This window comes from Homalodisca vitripennis, chromosome X (genome assembly GCF_021130785.1).
Source record: "Homalodisca vitripennis isolate AUS2020 chromosome X, UT_GWSS_2.1, whole genome shotgun sequence".
In the NCBI taxonomy this organism is placed as follows: Eukaryota; Metazoa; Arthropoda; class Insecta; order Hemiptera; family Cicadellidae; genus Homalodisca; species Homalodisca vitripennis.
In genome coordinates this window covers 70519473-70538331 of record NC_060215.1, presented here as the reverse complement: position 1 = coordinate 70538331, position 18859 = coordinate 70519473, and the positions used below count along the sequence as shown (strand labels likewise).

General features: G+C 32.6%; 1 protein-coding gene across 1 annotated transcript in view; it reads left to right on the top strand.

The window, feature by feature from the left end:
- Positions 1 to 18859, top strand: part of LOC124369165 — a 131593-nt gene that overhangs the window by 18096 nt on the left and 94638 nt on the right. The window contains exon 2 of the mRNA XM_046826959.1: positions 10726 to 10775. Coding sequence (XP_046682915.1) covers positions 10752 to 10775 — 24 coding nt within the window. The 5' untranslated portion in view covers positions 10726 to 10751. The remainder of the gene's footprint in view (positions 1 to 10725; positions 10776 to 18859) is intronic.

The window sequence follows — 18859 nt, the reverse complement described above, 5'->3', positions numbered from 1 at the left end:
GTTCTCCTTGACTACTCAAAAGCGTTCGACTGCCTTAGCCATGATATCATTCTTGATAAGTTAGAGGCACTAGGGGTCCAGGAAACTGCTAAACACTGGTTTTGAAAGCTATCTCAGAGGGACGGAGTCAACTGGTAGAGCTCAGTTTACATGGAAAAATGGTGTTACTCGAACAGTAAAATCAAAGTTACGTTCGATTGAAAGAGGAGTACCACAAGGAATCGGTGCTTGGGCCTGTACTTTTTATACTTTTGACAAATGACTTCCCTGATTACATCAAGGACTACAGTTCGGTGGTGATGTACGCAGATGACACAAACCCTTTTACTGAAAGGAGACACACCAGAGGACATCAGCATCAGTGCATACATTGCCCTAAACAAGACATACGACTACTGCCTTACAAATAACTTGGTAGCAAACCCTTCTAAAACAAAACAGATCAATTTCAGCAGAAGAGTGTGAACAAATCCCGGCCCTTCCTGATATTGACCTTGCAGACCAAACTGACCTTTTGGGTCTCACTCTAGACTCAAATTTTGACATGGGCCCACATGCTGACATCCTGTGCAAGAAAACTCAACTCTGCTCTCTATGTAATAAGAAGAATTAAATGCATCAGCAACATAGAAGCAGCAAAGATGGCATACTTTGCTTTATTTGAGACATACTTGAGGTATGGTATAGTAGTATGGGGTGGCACATCAACTACCAACTTAAATCGTATACTCACCATCCAGAAGTCAGCTATAAGATCCATAGCAAACCTAAAAGCACGAGACAGTTGCCGAGAAGAATTTAAAAACCTCAAAATTAAAAACAGTAATCTCAATTTACATACAGGCAGTCATACTCCATGTTGATAAATTAGGACTCCCAAAAGAAACAAGATTACATTTTCATGACACTAAGACATTCATCAAGAATCCCCGTTGCGAGACATAGGACAGCTCTTTATGAAAGAAAAACCATCATTCATCGGGGCTAAACTCTACAACCATCTCCCTGCTGACTTCAAGCTACTGACAGGCGAAGCGCTGAAACACAGATTGAGCTCCTGGTTGACAGATAATCCAGCCTACTCAATCGAAGAGTTTTTCTTGACAAGACCAAAGACAGTGGACTTAAACTTAAGAACATGATAACATTGTATATTCATCAAATATTGAATTGTCTAACCTCAACATACTTGACACCATTCTCTGTACTTGATGTTCAAGAAAATAAAGCATTATTCTATTCTATTCTATTATATTCTATTCTAAATAATATAAGTTTCTTCACTAGATGCGATTTACATTGTTACTAGTAACTTTATTACTTTTTACTTGTCGGTTTTTACAAACTTTGATAAAATCGGTGGTGATTGCTATACCATCTTTAACATTATTAACTAATACAGTTGATTAATATGAGACTAAACAATAGAATAAACAATCATATCGGGCTCGGAGGATTAGTGATTAATTTGAGACTAAAGAATGCGGTTAATCATTGCTGTACAGATTAATTATATTATTTTTACTCTAAATATAAACAAAGACTAGACCAAATTGAGACGTAGATGGGAAGGAAAATGTAGAGCGAAAGAAAAAGAGTTGAATAGAGGAACGATGACACTCACCGAAGTCATACATTCATCTGTTACACGCACAGGCGACACGGCTGAGATGCCTCATCCTCTCAAAAGACTCACACTGTCTATAGGCACACTTGCAGGTGAAATCAGATATAAAGTATAAACACAGTTCACAACAAGAATCACTGGCATCAGAGGACAAGTATTTACACGAGAATTAACATCTGTAGTGTCGCAAAAGACGCACTCCACAAAATCTGAATCGGGACAAGGAGAAACTAGTCCACGCCTTCTGTGAGGGAAAATCACATAGGATTTAAAGAACGAGTACAATTAGAGTTTTAAAAGACATAGGTCCGTTACAAATGAACGTCGAGATGCAAACCACTCGTATCACATTGTTTTGAATGAAGACTAGGGCAGCGACGCGAGTAGGGATGCCACCGATTACAGGCGATGTCTTTATAATCTAAGCCCTTGTATTTTAAATTGTATCGGCCAATGACGAGCAACCTCCTGATTATACAGTGCAGTATAGCTCTCTTGTTGAGTACTTCATAAAGAATGCAAATATAAATCAAATTAATGTAACAAAGACATGACATTTTACACTAAGGAAACAGAGTTGTAAATATTGTACAACACCTTTTTCGTGGTGTCCTAATTTATAGTTGATCTGTATTTAATTTTAAAATATTCTTTTGTAAGGTCCCTCATACTTACAAGCGACTAGAAAAATAACACAAATCCCAAAAACATTTACCACAGCACAAAGATTAAGCGTCCCAAACATTTATGTAAATTTAGCCATGTTTTGTTTCTGGGAGGAGTTCCTTCCTTAAGTCTCATTGTGAATAAACAAACACACGCCGGTGTCTTCCTTGGCGTTTCAAAGGCTTCCGACTTTGTAGATAACAACATTCTTCTTAAAACGCTAAAATCCTGCGGACCAAATTTCAAATAGGGTTTATCCATATGGAATTGAAATATGGTGTCCCCCAGGGATTAATCCTCAGCCCCGTTTCTGATTTATGTGAACAAGGCTGGTTCAACGCTACAGTACGGAACCTATGACATTACTCTTCTTTTTAAGTCTCCGTCAATCGAATCTGTATAAAAGCTGGCGTTCGTTGAACTGACCAGATAAATTTAATTAATTAATTAAAGGAATTAAATCAATCTAAAAATCGACATTTAAAATCAAAAGTTCTTAAATTCCGACTAAGATCGAGTTTCCTCGAGTGTAGCGACACTAATATGTAAAGATCGACGACACTATTCTCGCTTATCGTGACTCAGTCAAGTTTCTTGGTATTCACCTGGATAGAAGGTTGACTTGGAACTATCATGAGGACAGTGTTTATGCAAACTTTTCCACTGGTATACGAGGATTCATATTGAGGAAGCTTTCTAAGTCCTGCTCGAGACAAGTATTATTAGTCGCTTATTTCAGCCTTGTTTATACTCACCTCTCATACGGGATTCCACTCTGGGGAGGCTGTTCAGACACTGCATTCGCGAGGTTATTTACACTGCAAAAAAGAGCTTTAATTGGTGTCATTAAAAATTTTAAACATACTGAGTAGAGCAAGCCAGCTTTAAGAGTGCTGGTGCTGTTGATATTACGCTTACCTCTTGTACTCGAAACTATTTTATATTGTACAACTAAACGTAGTTTCATACGAGGACAAGACGTGAACTACACACTCACAAAGTTAGATGCAGGGATAACTTTTTACGCGCTTGTACTCTCGAGCTGGTGTAGGCCTAACTAAGTTTCCTTGATCCTCTGAAGCGAGCTTATTCAGACGCAGAAGGCGTTTAAGTCACAGTTAAACCGCCAATTATCATCTGCAGCCTTTTACTTAGGTGGGAGGATTCCTTGTTTGCAAATGGAAGACAGGTTATACATCTGGCTCAAACTAGAGTGGGTAGTGTAGGGAGAGAATGAATGCAAATTTTGAGATTTGTATGTCTGATTGGGGGATTAAGTAGCACGCTATGTCGACTTGTGTACTGAATGCAACACACAGGATTATTACTCCATATTCATGCCATATTACTCTGGTATTTTACCAGAAAATTTTATATGAAACGCGTTTATTTGGTAGGTCAAAAACAACTTTAGAAAGCTTAAAGTACCACATTTCAGACTTTTAATTAGATAGTCATCACCAATTAGAGTGCAGTCTCAAACATGAAACTTTTATGTCAATCTATCTCCTACCTTTCCTGAACTTCACCTAGTATTAGATGATGTGAATCAGTGAATGAAACATTGGCAATGATGAAATTTATTTTGATTCTTCTTTATTACTAGAAAGCAAGACGGTAAATAAAAATAATTGAGAAATGATAACCAGTTATAAACTTTGGCAAAATAAGAGCTTGTAATTTTGTTTCAGCTAATTAATAATGACTTCAACCTTTGTTTATTAGTATGAATGTTTCTAAATATTCTCTTTATTTCCTCATTATTTTATTACAGTCTTAAGCTGATCTATGAGATCTTTAGTCAAGACTGAGTGTACATGTATACTGTACTGTAGTCAAGAATTTCTTTGGAGTTTTTTGAAATCATATGCATCTTCAGTGTTTACAGTAAGTTTCTCAGAGTTGTAAGATGAGTACTTTGGAGTTAGCTTTTACAATAAAGCTCTGATCTTCCGATGTGCAAGAATGGCGAAAATCCAACTTGTGTTAAGAAATATATTTATTTTGTGGCTTCTGTGTTGGTTCTGACGCTGCAGTTAATTCATTACTTCCGTAAATTCTGACGTCTAAGCATCTTTCGTCTATTGAGGAGATATTCTATGAAAGAAGTTGAAGTTCCTTGAGTCTTTTGATAAGGAGATTAATAAAATGCAATCCACCGTAACATAATTAGCTAAAGAAAACACCAACCTCTACACTTTTGTACCCTTTAAGTTTTATTTACTTTATATTTTCTTTAATAAATATTTCAAAATAAACTCGCATCGTACTTGTGAAAAGTTGTCTTTCTAGTTTCATGATATTAAATTACGATTGGGGTATCTTCCACACTGAATCGCTATACTGCCGTATTCTATTTATTTTCTCAGCTAACCTATCAACTTGGCACATAATAATAAGCGAAGTGACATCCATCGCCATCACCGATGTTTCACATGCATTTTGTGACGTGTGTTATCTTAGTAAGTTAAGACACTTACTTCGTAATCCAAATTGCCTCAGCCGAGCTGTGAGCCAATCCAAGGTTCAGAAGTTGAACGTTTGTACTCTAGAGATTGAGAAACGAATCCTGTCTTAGTGATTAGGATATATATAAATTTCGCGTAAACCAATTAAAAGACAATCTGGAGTTACAAAATTAAATTACTGTCGAGACTGAATGCAACAAATGATTTACCCTATGTATTTTATGACATTTATATATAATTGTAATTTACCACTTGTTTACTTGTATAATGACATTAAGTCCACACTAAAAGTTTGGATCATTCAAACACAGAGAAAATCACTAATACAAGAATCAAGAATAATGTATTTTCCTCAAATGTAGGTATAAACAATACATAGCTTACAATAATTCCATTTTATACCAAAAATTTACCCACACAAAGGGAAAACAATAGGGCCTCAAAGGTAAGCCTGTTTTGAGGTTCCTTTATATTTAATAGCATAACCTGCTATCATCAGAATTAAATAATGGTATTATACTCTTTAGATATAATCATTGCAGTCTTAAATAACAATTTGTCTTTGTAAAATTCAAACTAGACACAAAAAGATAAATACAATTTACATAACAATACAATACAAACAATTTATATAAAAGATACAATGACCAAAAATCAATAAATAATACTTTATCACCTAAGAAGTTATATTTAATTCAGCAGATCTTCTATGTTGCTTATGGTAAACAGCCATTTTAAAATGCCCTTCTTAAATTTTTTAAAACTTTTTACACTTTTTAAATCATATGGTAGCAAGTTGTACATTTTTTGGTGCAATAAACATATAATTTTTTTTATAAAAGGTTATGAATGGTCTAGGGACATAAATATTTTTCCTACTTCTTAATTTATTTCTAAACATATTAAAATTTTTTTGGGAAATTACAACTCTGCTTGTAAAATGCTGCCATAACTTTAAAAACAAAAAGATGTCTTAATGGTAGAATTCTCAAGCTAAGGTGGTTAAATGGCTAATTGGTTTATTAGTCGAAAAATGAGGCAAATATTTGATATATTATTATTATACATACACTACCGTATTTGCTCTGAACCATATTTTGAAAAACATATATAAATTGAAAAAAGCAACAAAACAGGTTTAATTTTATTCATATTTTAAGTAATAAATTACATTAAATTGATATAAAGACTTTTAGCAAGATAGTAGACTAAAATTTGAACAATTAAATTTATGATTGTATAACAAGGAGATTACTAAATTACTAAAATTTTGAAGGTTATATCTCTAGTTCAAATTATCATGACTTTCGAACTATCGGGGCGAGGGTTGAAACCAAAAAGGCGTGTGCCGTCCGCTTCTGGCTCCTCTATAATTCATGTGACCTTGGGGTATGTGTGGTCTTATCACGTCGCGTGAGTTAATATTGGTCTTATTTAATAAGAAGATTACGATTAATTTATTACCATCCATTGTTACTGATAGTTGGGCCACAAGTGTCGGCCCAGTGTACTGGAAAATTTATGTTGTTATAATCAGAAATGACGCTCGTTTGTCATAATCTGAAAATAATTACAGGGCCTTTAAAATTATTAACCCATATAGGTTGAATTAATTTATAATCCATGAATTATAAATTTATATTTTCATAAATACACTAGTTAATTTGACCTGTGTTGGTAAGTACTCAGAAGTCATTAACCTTAATTCGGAATGCCTGAGTAGAACAAGATCAACGTGACTGTCAAAGTTCAGTCTTTCAATATACATATCAAGGTACTTAGTAGGTTTAAGGTAATGCTAGAAAGACTTCATGTAAAAAAACATATAGGGGTGTTCAATCTTTTGCCGTTGATGACAATTAGGACTTTGATTTCTTACATTTTCTTGTAAGCGTGCCCCAGAAAATACTAGATGCATAATTGCTATTTAAAGAATGAGATGATTTCAAAGAAACAGATGGTATTGTTTTTAAACAGAATCAAGTTATCAGTGTATTTAACCAGATCTAAATTTATGTATGAGCTTGAACTTGCTGAAGTAAGCAAAAAAAGTAGAATCCCAAGAATTGATTCATGAGAGTCACCATGAAGACAGACTTTCTGAGTCTGTCAATATCATGGTGACATTATTATAGTAATCTATGCATTCTGATATATTAATTTAATTATGTTACTAGTGCTTGTGACTGTTGGTTTGATAAAACGATATTGGCACTCTGAGTCATTTTCGGTGTCTTATAATAGTACTAGACTAATTTTTATATTCAGTCCTAGTCCACTTAGAAAGATATTGGGGTACTTCCTAAATTGGTGATGGCTTTAATAGCATTACTAAAACCAAAGAGCTCGTGATACCCCATGCTATTTAAATGTTTAAAAATTGTATTTAAACTTGTTTGCTTTGTCGTCGGGGAGGGTGTTCTATTCTTCAGATTAAAGGCAAGCCATAAAGCAATCTCTTAAAAGTATTTCCTTTATAATGTTGATGCATAGATAGAAAGATAAAGAGTTAATATCATTAACAAAGGAAAATGCTCACATCCGGATTTAATTATAATGTCACTAGGAGATGAGGAGATTAGGAATGTTATCATCAGATGATTTAGCGTATGAGAAGGTGTGGTAATCAGGCTAAGTTCAGCAGCTTGAATTTTTTTAATCATCTGTAGTACAGTTTTACTTTGATTAACGTAGAGAAGTCACGAGGCAAAGTATGTCCATTGGTATTTAGAATCATCTGATGAAGCTACAGTCATTAGTAAACGGTGATTTAAACAGTTTCCTATTCTATATCCGATGAAATCATTCCATCTTTGACAAGCACAAGTACTAACTCTCTCGCTCTGATCTTGAAATGGATGTCTTCTAAATATGTCGCTGTATCGCTCTATGTCTTATAATTTCCTTGTTTCCAAAGCTGATATTCAATATGATAGTTAGAACTACATGGAAAGGGAGGGGAGAGGTATATCTTGCTCACTGTCACCAAACATTTATTTTGATTCAGGAGATCTGATCGGAAGTTTTCTCTGGAAGAGTCTGTGTTGGGGTTCACTTAGTTGGAGGCCACACAAACTTTTTGTCACTTGTAATCACTTCTCTTCTTCAGTTCATCTGTCCTCCACACTTATTGTGAAATACTGTTCGGGAGAATTGACCTTATCAAATATAACTTCCTAATGATTTTCAACTTCAGACCTCAATATATGGATTGGTTAACTGCTGTTTTCCCAGTATAATATTATTTAATCTAAAACGTAGAATAGATTCTCCTAATAATTATAGACTATTTGAATCTGACTATCTTCATAAGAACAGAATATGCCATATATAATCCTTACGAACAACGATTACCTTTGTTCCTGACCTGACGGTATTGCACTGGGCTTCCTTCTCAGAACCTGCATCCATATCGTGAGTTGATTTGTCTCCTTAGATTCAGTACTCCCATTTTAAATCCGAAGCATTTTTTGTTTATAATTCCAACTTCTATCTGGACTAATTAATTCCCTTTCCTTTATATTGAAGTAGAACTTGTTCGTTCTTTGATTGTATATAAATATACAAGCAAATTTATTTTGTTAAAAGTCAACTTACAGGTGAAGATGGACGACTGTGTACTGTTGTTGGTGTCTTGATGGTTTAGATTGAGGTGAAGTAGTTCTTATTGAGATCCTCCAAAAGAACCCAAAAAGTTTGCTTTTTCATTGTTACAATTAATATGATACTATTATTTATGCCGAATTTATATAGGCAAAAAGGTAGTAGATGGTATACACTAATAGCTATACACAGTCGTAATCAACGAGCTCCTGTAACTGGTGGAGTATGCGAATAAACATTATCCAACAGTAATCTGCTCTGACGTATTATGAAGTTAGGTCTTTGGTGGAGGCTTGCAAATGAATACACGAAATTTCAGAAATACCTATCTTTAAAACTCATAAAAATATACTCTAGGCACATGTTATTACTAAAGGAACAGAGGTTTTTGTTATTTTTCGTTACTATCATACGTTTAAAAGTAAAAAGAATAAATAATAGTAATAACAGTATTGTGTTTTATTTTTTCAAACAATTACTGTGGTTGAGTCGTAGAAAGAGCTTGATAGCCTCAACTCTACCTCTTTAATAAAAGAATTTTGAATTTCATTATTGTTATTTTGTATGATTTTAGGTTATTGATTGAGATTACAGCTGTCGTTAGCACAAATTTTTTTTAATTTTACGAACAAGACACAACTTGAAAAATGTTTGAACTATTACCTTCAAACACGTGAATAACCCAGAGAGTTTTATATTTATGATAAGCTTCAATGTGAATATAATATAATATATAACATGAAATTTGAAAATATTTTGGTTAGTGAAATACTTTTTAAACTGTGAGCCTTAATCACAATGTTATATATATATATATATATATATATATATATATATATATATATAATATATATATATATATATATATATATATGTATATATATATATATATATATATTTATATATAACTTGGCTATGACTTTAGAGTCTAGAATCAAGTCTGGACAGCGTCAGATTTCAGTCGCTGTACCAAGCAAAAGGTGAATTGAAGCTAAACTCAACATTCATATTCTATGTATATTGAAATACTCGGTAAATGTGGTAATCGCTCATTTTTAAAGCTTTTAAGCTCTTTTTTTTAGTTTAAAGCTTATCTCTGTATACAAAATGCAATGCCTTCACTCACACATTCATAATTAATTCTCCATTTTTCCGTTAATGCAGAAAACTGTAATTCGGCACTCTTATGCCTCATGACTTGAATAGAAAAATTAAAGAATTGTCATGATGATAAAATATCCATAGAGGGCAAAATGGGGTTGCAACCCCTAAATGAACTAAATTTTAGTTTTTCAATATTCCCATGTCCAAAGAAGATGAGATTGAGATAGGGTTGGGACCCTAGAAGAACTATATTTTATGTTCTTTAACTTCCGGACGTCTTATAATGAAAAATTTTTACACAAATGTGTCTAACGAAAAGACAAAGATTATATGTGCAGTTCAACCAACCATTGAGAATGAAATATAATTACAACCCCTTGAAGAACTATATTTTTCCAACTTTCCAACGGCCTAGACAGATTAAATTTCACACACATGTGCCTCATTACTTAAATAAATACAAAAGTATCTTAGTGGAGGAAACCACCCATAGAGTTCTCAATAGGCTTACAATTCCATAAAACTATAATTTGTTCTTTTACATCCAGATGTCCTACAACGACGAAATTGACACGCATTTGCCTCATGCTCAAGATAAAAAGGAAAAAATTGCTTTTCCATCTTTGCAATGTCCCAAAAAGATTATATTTGGCACATACGTGCCTCATCCCTTTCAATAAAAATCAAAATCATATTCTTGAAAATCAACGAACAAATAGAGGTTTAAATAGGGTTGCAATTCCTTAAGAAGTATATTTTTGTTTTTCAACTTCTATTTGTTCTAAAAAGGTGAAATGTGACACATATGTGTATTTAATTATGACTCACAACAGACTACTAGCTCCGTAAATAGCTTGGGTGGTAAGTCGACTTCAACAGCCTGGAGTGGTCACTCTTTCGCCAAAGAAGACTTCCCTGCCCTATCTATGTACATATTTTATTGATCGGCACAACAATACAATTACTACTACGGCGGTCAAATACAAATACCGCCGATCGAAGTTACAATGGGTGAAGTAGAATTTTTACACCAACAAATTATATATTTTTTGTGTGTTTATTATGCCAGGAGTGTTTATTATGCTATTTAAAAAAGATGTGTTTATGACGTACATGCTGTCCAATGTGAAATTGCTTGCAAGCTGCGAATAAATACTAATATAATATAATACACCTAAGATATCAAAATAAATGTTTACTAAAGTTTAAGTGAATCGGCCCGTGCATAATATAATATTGTTATGTCGAATGTTGCAGAGGGCAGGGGAGTAGGGCTTTATCTGATGAGCTCATCTGCTCGCTCTCCGGTAAGTATCAGTGTAATACTAATGTTTATACTTCACCGTTTTATTGTTTCAGAAATTTACAAAAATGAAAAATTTACATACTGCATATTATTTATGTATGTATGTAAAATATTGATTGTAGCTATCTCAAATCACTAATGTTATTATTTTTTGTTGTAATGTGTACTTATTAATGCCCAGTGTTTATCAAAAATCGTAGGTTGTATGTGTACCACGTCTTTTCTATTAGAGGCAATATCATGGAATTAATCACTACTACCTCGAGCACTTGAATGGAGTAAAAGTAAAGTATATTTTGATATAAAGTGGCACATTTAGAATCGGTTATTTTTTGTACGTTTTGTAACACGTGTTACTTTCAAATACAAAGCAGTCTGAGTGTATGGGGCAGCTGTGATTAAAATCTAAAAAAAGTATCTATTATACGACTAAAATATACGCAGCTGTAATAAAAATGTCATTTTTATAATCACGGATGTATTACACGCTTTGAACGGACAGATTCAAGATTTGAATTTGAGGGTTTGGGAACTAACCATTCAGTCCATTAGACCTATTTCCTATTCCTTCCGTTCACTAGTAAATGAAAAATACGGCTTTAAAAGTGACGTAAGTAAAGGTTAACTAATATAAAGCACTTTTTTCAAGAAATTTTAAAAATAACGTGATTATATAATAGTTTCAAATCAAGTGAGATTTGGAAACAGTGAAAAAAGGTTTTATGACCACAATGCTATAACATATCTTCGACGTTCATATTTTCTTTCAAAACCATACCTTAAAATTGTTGAATTTACGGTACTATAGTATCGGAAAAAATGGAAAAAGTACATTACAATTATGTATTACTATAATTATCCTATAATTATTTGTTTAACGTGTTTTTATAAATACAGAAAACGTTTATTTACCTCCCAATATTTTATGTTCCACACTAGAACTTTTTCACTCTTCTTGAAATAAACTAGTGTTAAAATTCTTATGAACACTACTGTATTCTGCCTTGAGATTAGACTTAAATATGTGAACATTGCTATTGAATCCTAATTTATTTAAGCATCTAATTATTGCATAAAGTTTGTACGAAAGAGCAATGCATTGGTAAAATATAGTTCTGCCATTAATACACTTGGCAATAAATATTTGTTAAGTTATCTTCAGGCTTTATCAAAGGTGAAAGAAAGGTGGAAGGAGAAATAATAATGTTCATCACAGAAACTACATAAATAGTCTGCATCACCAACTGTCTGAAAGCAAAAATGTAATTGTGAAATTTCCTCATAACTAAAACAGGAATATATTAAAAACCAATAAACTTGAATAGAAACTAACTAAAGTACTAACAAAACCAAAGTAAAACCCCATTATTCATGCATCCTAAAGGTTTATTCTATAAAAATTTTTGAATAGAAAAGTAACACTTATAATTATTACAATTCCGTATCTATTTTCATTGAAATTGAAATAAAGATAAAGTATAGTAAATATTCAAAATAATTTTAACAGCATCAAGATTTTTTGCAACAACAAATATTATTTCAATCAAATCACAGGTGGTACATTATAGTGTTTCTAGCAAAGCATGGTTATTCCAGTAGCACCTTGCGGATGAAGATACAAGGTTGTCGGCAATGCCGCGGTATTTTCAATGCTGGTATTTTCCAAATCCAAGCCAATGTACTCGGGTTACCGAGAGAGCCTGTGTATTCCAATCTGTGAATAGGATTAGATAGATAGAACTGTTAACAAAACCATCGTTTTGTCCTCAAATATTATGTAAAATTTTACTATAACGGTTCAACCCGGTGTATTTAATAATACATCCGGGACAGCCAAGATAGTTTTCATTGTAGATGTTTCCCAGATCCATCCTTAAAATTGGTGCAACAGAGTTGCTGGTGAAGCCGGTGTGCCTTTTGGCTAATAAAACTGAGTTTTCCGGAAAGCTGGTTTATTCCTAACACAGCTTTGAATGGTACGATATAACATTGTAGGCGCAGTCATTTTTTACCAATGTCTGTAGATTCTGCCATGAAAAGCTTCTTGTAATGCTAGTTTAGTCCCAATAACATCCTTGAAATTGGCGAGAGATTAGTTTGTTAGTGTTTGCCTAATAAAGAACAGTGGAAAGTCTACTGGAAATATATTTATTTACTGTGATAGAAATAGCCAAAAACTTTATTGGACATTTTGAACTAAGGAATGGAAGAAAGATTGTGCTCTGTTATGAGGTATCATTTATTATTTCGTTGGTTCGTAAATTATCGATTTCAGCTTTCACCCTTTTTTCGACGGAGATGAAACACCTAGATTTGTTTCTTTGTTTGAATTTTGTTTTGGATTATGGAAGAATAGTGAAGAAAACAGGATTTTCCGAACATTTGCCTCCTTTCAGTGATACAAAACCAGTAACACTTCGTGGTTATATGTGGTTCGCCTGTGACAGCAGAACTATTGTGACTTGTACTGTGTAGCTCAGTTTAAAAATTAATGTTGTATTTCCTTTATATTAAGTGCATTTTTAGAGTTAGTGGTCTTGGAGTTGACATACAAAATGGTTGTTGTGATTCCTGACTTATCCATTTCACAACGCTTTAGTATAATTTTTTTATTTTAACCTAGACTGTAGTTAAGAAACCTGTTTACCTGAGGAAGAGATCAGATTGCAAATCTCGAAACGTAACATTACTGGCTATTTAATCAATAAACGATGGCTAATGTCCAGAAAAATACAGTTATATTTGTTTGTTAACAAATGAAGAAAGTTGTTAGCGTTCTTAAAAACTTAAACTTAGAACTGTTATTATATGAGGACAGGAAATATGGAATTTAGATTTATTCCCTTTATTGGAATGGTGATTTATGGGACATGCAGATCAGTAGATAGATAAGGTACATGAAAAGGTAGGTTAGTTCGAATCAACGTATTAGAACATATACACACAATAGAAAATGATGTTTTATAATATAACTAGATGCTATTTGATACCTTAGAATCTAAGCAAATACTTGTTTTGTATTCGAACCGGTTGATAGATAAGAAACTAATTCTTTTATTTTTTTATATTTAAGGAAATTGTATCGACCGACATGGTTAACAGGTGAATATAAGTGGATAAAAACTTAAAACGGGTTATTAAAAATGCAGGCTGTTCACCAATTACTATCTACTAATCAACTGATTGTAATCAACTAACCACTATAATTACTTACTCATATTTGTATTTTTTGTACAATTTTTAATACTTTTTCTTGGATGCAATACATGTGATCGCTGAATTGAACTTCAAATCTTGTTTTATTTGTTTCTGTATTATAAACAAATACCAGTTATTAATCTTACAATAATTATTTTAAACTATTTTATTGTTATATTTTATGCATTAAATGATTCAATTTACTAAAGAAAATATCAACTATTCATAACTTAAACTTTCAGTTTAATATTATTTCAGCTATTACTAGTTTATAGCTGGTTCTTGACAGAATTTAGTAAATAATGTCATTAGGAGTAAGAAAAATATACAATAATGAAACTATGTAAATCGACTAATTCTATGTTATAACCTATATATGGTTATAACTAATAAATAAACCAAATTTAAGGATGAATCCGACAAAATAACACATACTGCATCCAAAAATGTGTACACATTGTCAACAACGGGCAAGTAATTTTAGCTGTTACTTGCAACAATCAGTTCATTATTAATCAGCAGTTAAACAACAATAACAGCCTGATTAGTGCATTTAAGTGAGGGATGGCGCTTAACAATTACAAACCTATACAATTCCAGTGTTACTGTCGTATCGAAATAGAATTGGTATCACAACGTTCATATAAAAGTAATCCATATATCAGTATCCATATAAATATTTTATAAGCTCCCCCGTTTTCGAGCTATTGTAGTTTGTAAAGTGTGTGGCATTTTAAAACCTGACATGATAGTTATCTGAAATTTTTGAAACAGATCTTAATTAGATTACACATTTTGCAAAGTTTGAACTGTATTTTCTTTAAAGATATTTTTTCTAAGAAAAGCAAAAATAGGCACACAGACGGTAAATTAAGCAAGATAGGGTCAGTTATCTGCTCCCCTTACCAGCCCAACTACAGCAAACTACTCGGCCTTCTACAGCAAACCCAGAACCCCTCTATCAGGATACTGAGCCATCGGCTTGGTTACACCTTCTGCAATACCCCTGTTCGCTTTGTGGAGAATCAGCATGGTATTACTCCACTGCATACAAGGTGGCAACGTAGTGACCTGCTCCATAGGCAGGTTAATGGCTCCATTGGTTGCCCTGTGTTCCTTGATACCATTGCAATGTCCATCTCGCTGGAGACTCGGTCCATGACAATCTTTTTCAGACGTTACCATCCAACTAGTTACAACATTTCTCGACTGTTGAGACTTGGAGTTACAGCTGTCAATTAAATTGACTGTTCCAATGAATGTGAGTCAACCACGAAAATTAAGTTTGCAAAGATTGCAATCAATTTGTTTAAGATACATGTACATTTTTAAACAATGATATACTTTATGTGTTTTGCTAGAGTCGGTTGATTAATGCAATTGACTATTTTGTCGCATGGATGGAGTCGGATTACTAAGAATACGTTGTTTGTAAATCATTTTTAATTCTTATTGGTTTACTTAAAACGGCTCTTGTATATCTTCATGATCAGTTGGTAAGTCAGCAATAAACAGGTGGCTACAGTTATGTTCACGCAAGCAGGTCATCTGCCACGCCATTGGTGGTGGTTCAGAAGTCATCAAGGTGTTAGTTAGTCTTCATGTTTCTGAAAAGGTTTCTTAGTCCTAATTTTACCTGGTAACGAATATTCTATCATGTTTAATACTGATTTTCGTTTGGATTGGGTATATAAATGATCTCTTTGGGTCTATAAAGTGAAAGGCTTGGTTACACTTTCCGCAGTACCCCTACTGATTTTTGTTATATAATTTTCACTGTATATAGAATATATATATATATTTCGCGGTTTTCCATTTTTTAGATTGGTGAATTCTTTTTAAAACTCCTAAGGCTTATAAAAATGTGGTCTTGTTTCAAATTACTTCCATACAATTAATGCTAGTTTATTTTATTTTTGGGACTCTGTAATGATTTTCCGATTTTTGTGTCAAACACAAATTTTTTCCTAAACAATAAATAACTCTGTTTCAGTTTTATTTTGTACACGCAGAACAAAAATGTCACAAAACTAAACATTTTGTATTTAAAGAGAATTCTACCCACTACTGGGTGGAGCTGGGTACACTGTTTCATACCTGACAAGATCAATAGTCTTATTTTATTTCATCGCTGGAAACATAATATACAGATGCGGCTGTGGTCTAAGAGTTTATTTATGCGTCTAACACTTTTCATCTAATAAGTATGACCAATCGTACCGGCTAGCAATGTTTCGGTGTGCAATGTTTATTGCTCACCGAAATGTATTTTGAGAAAAAATGAAGTGAATCCCAGAGAGAAATGTTTCCTTTCATTAACGAGCGAACATGCCATATTTATTAAACTAACCTTTAAACCTTTTACTAATAAGTTTATTCACAAAACATTATAGTCAAGTTGAGTGAATTCCAAATAAACTATATTCTTTGAGATTGTAGAGTATAAAAGAAGATTTATGCATTAAAAGTTGCTATAGTACCTTATAAGTTTCCATTTACACAGCAATGCAGCGGAGTAATCGGAGCGAGCATTCATAAGGTGAAACCTTATTCAATTGATGAGGTGAAATGTATATGAAACACTCAATTCAGTAATAGGATGATTTTCACATTTCAGATTGGTTGTGTAATTTGTCCCAGGATGTTGCAATTAACATATACATTATGTAATTTTAAGCATTATTAAGTATCTACAGTAATCATTGTAGTGAATTAACGCCAACAATTTCATCGTGATTACTTTCAATGTTCTTTAATTAATCGAACACTGAATAAAAAGTTTTGTTTATCGATAAAGAACTAGTACTACTCAAGTACCTGCTTTACTCGATTGTTACTGTTTACTTAATATATTCAGTATTCATCCATCCTATCATTTAAACCTTGTATAAGCTTGACTTTATATACAGCATAACATTTTCTAAAGCAGATATTTTCTGTTAAATTTACCAATCTAATTTTTAAAATATTAACATTTTGAAAGTACTGTTCGATTGTCTTAAATTAGTTCAATTTTAGATTAGCAGTATCGAAAGATAAGCATACACTGAACAGAACCATATCTAATCAAATTACAAATCGCCAATTTTTATTCTAAAGTACTATTCTTTATCATAGATTCAATTTAACTTTGTATCATTAGTTGTTAATGTTACATTCCGTCTCGGAACATGAAAACATCAACAACTGTTACAGTACAGAAAAACACGAACCTCGACATCATAAAAATGGCAGTTAAGATGCCAGTTCTACAGATGTAACTTAGCCGTTATAAAAATAGCAGTTAAGTTTCCAACTCTCAAGAGATAGCAGTCGTTATAAGGAAGTAACGATTACAACTCGATTAAGGTAAACTCCCCCATAGCCTCTATTACACCTCGTCTTTAAACTAATTCTCGACTGAGAATAAATTTTTCATAAATTATAAAGACAAACAATAACTTTTTTTTATTGACCTTGAAGTTTTATAAGCGAAAAGCTACGCTCATAACGTAGTAAAATCACATTAAAACTCCTTATACTAATAGCATACACGTTTTCTGATGACCTTTCAGCCATGGCAATATTGATGTTTTTCATCAATCTCTCAATTACAGGACGAGGAATGACAGAAAGATAAAACTTGGTAAACCGCTATCTACCCATCATCTATATAACAATGAATTTTTTATGGCTTTCATACAAGTTAACATATTTAAAATGTCCCGAGTTTTTTATTATATTTTTAATACTAAAAGTATATTTATTCTTATATTATTATGAAGTTTTAACAATATTGAGGTTTTGTACAAAAGCAGTACGTATAAAAATACAATATTTCATACAAACACGATCCTGTGCTTTTGATGTCTATTTTTATTGAAAAGCTCTTAGAGGTTTTTTACACAATTAAATTTCAATTCCACCAATTTACTGTATACATGACTAGGGAGTAAATTTACAAATTAAGAAGTTCCATACAGTGTTATCCTGACAGAATACAAAACATGAAACTCATGGTAAAAAGAAACTTAAAATTTTGATTCAAAGCCTCCCAAAAATATAAACACGGTCGAAATAGATATTATATAACTTAATACTAACAAAATAGGATGGGATATTTTCACACTTGGCAAGAACTAGCTCCAGGTTTTATGACCTGATGTTCGGTCATATATCAACTAGCTGATATATGACCGTAAAGCTAGGTCGTAAGCGAAGAGGATGAGGAACAGAAGAATTGACAGATAGTAGGAGACAGACTTCCATTAACTCAGCGGCACAGTATGAGGGCGACCGAGGTTTCAGCAAACAATTCCGGGATTTCAGGATATGGCTCCTTTTTTAAAGAGCGACTTGATGTTTGATACTCTGGGCATTACTAATACCTATGATAGACTTCATAATTTATTGAATGTACATTGAGCTTTTAAAAAATCTTTTGTTATTACAATTTTTTCGGATTTTAATTTAAACTTAAAACCTTGATATTTATTTTTGCTTTTTTTATGACGATTTATTACTTTCCACAACTTTTTGGATTTATTTCTGGCCTCATTGATTTGTGTCGTACTTGGCCTAACTACATTTTAATTTTAAATACATTCTATGCGATTTTGAATGAATTATTATTGTTCCTATTTCATTGTTGTTTTTTCCATATACCGTAATTATCAATTACTGTATATCAATCAACCATATTTTCACCCTCCATTATCTGAAATAGTATTTTTAAATAAAATATAACGAAATCAATACATTTCTGATGTCACTTAGTGGTTCTGAAGCATTATCGAAAAATAACGGTCTAAGAAATTCGAGATAAACCTTTCGTCTAAGAGGTTTATCAAGTCATGTGAGCTTGTATTTGGCTGTACTTTTAATGTTAATGATTTTTAAACTAGTTAT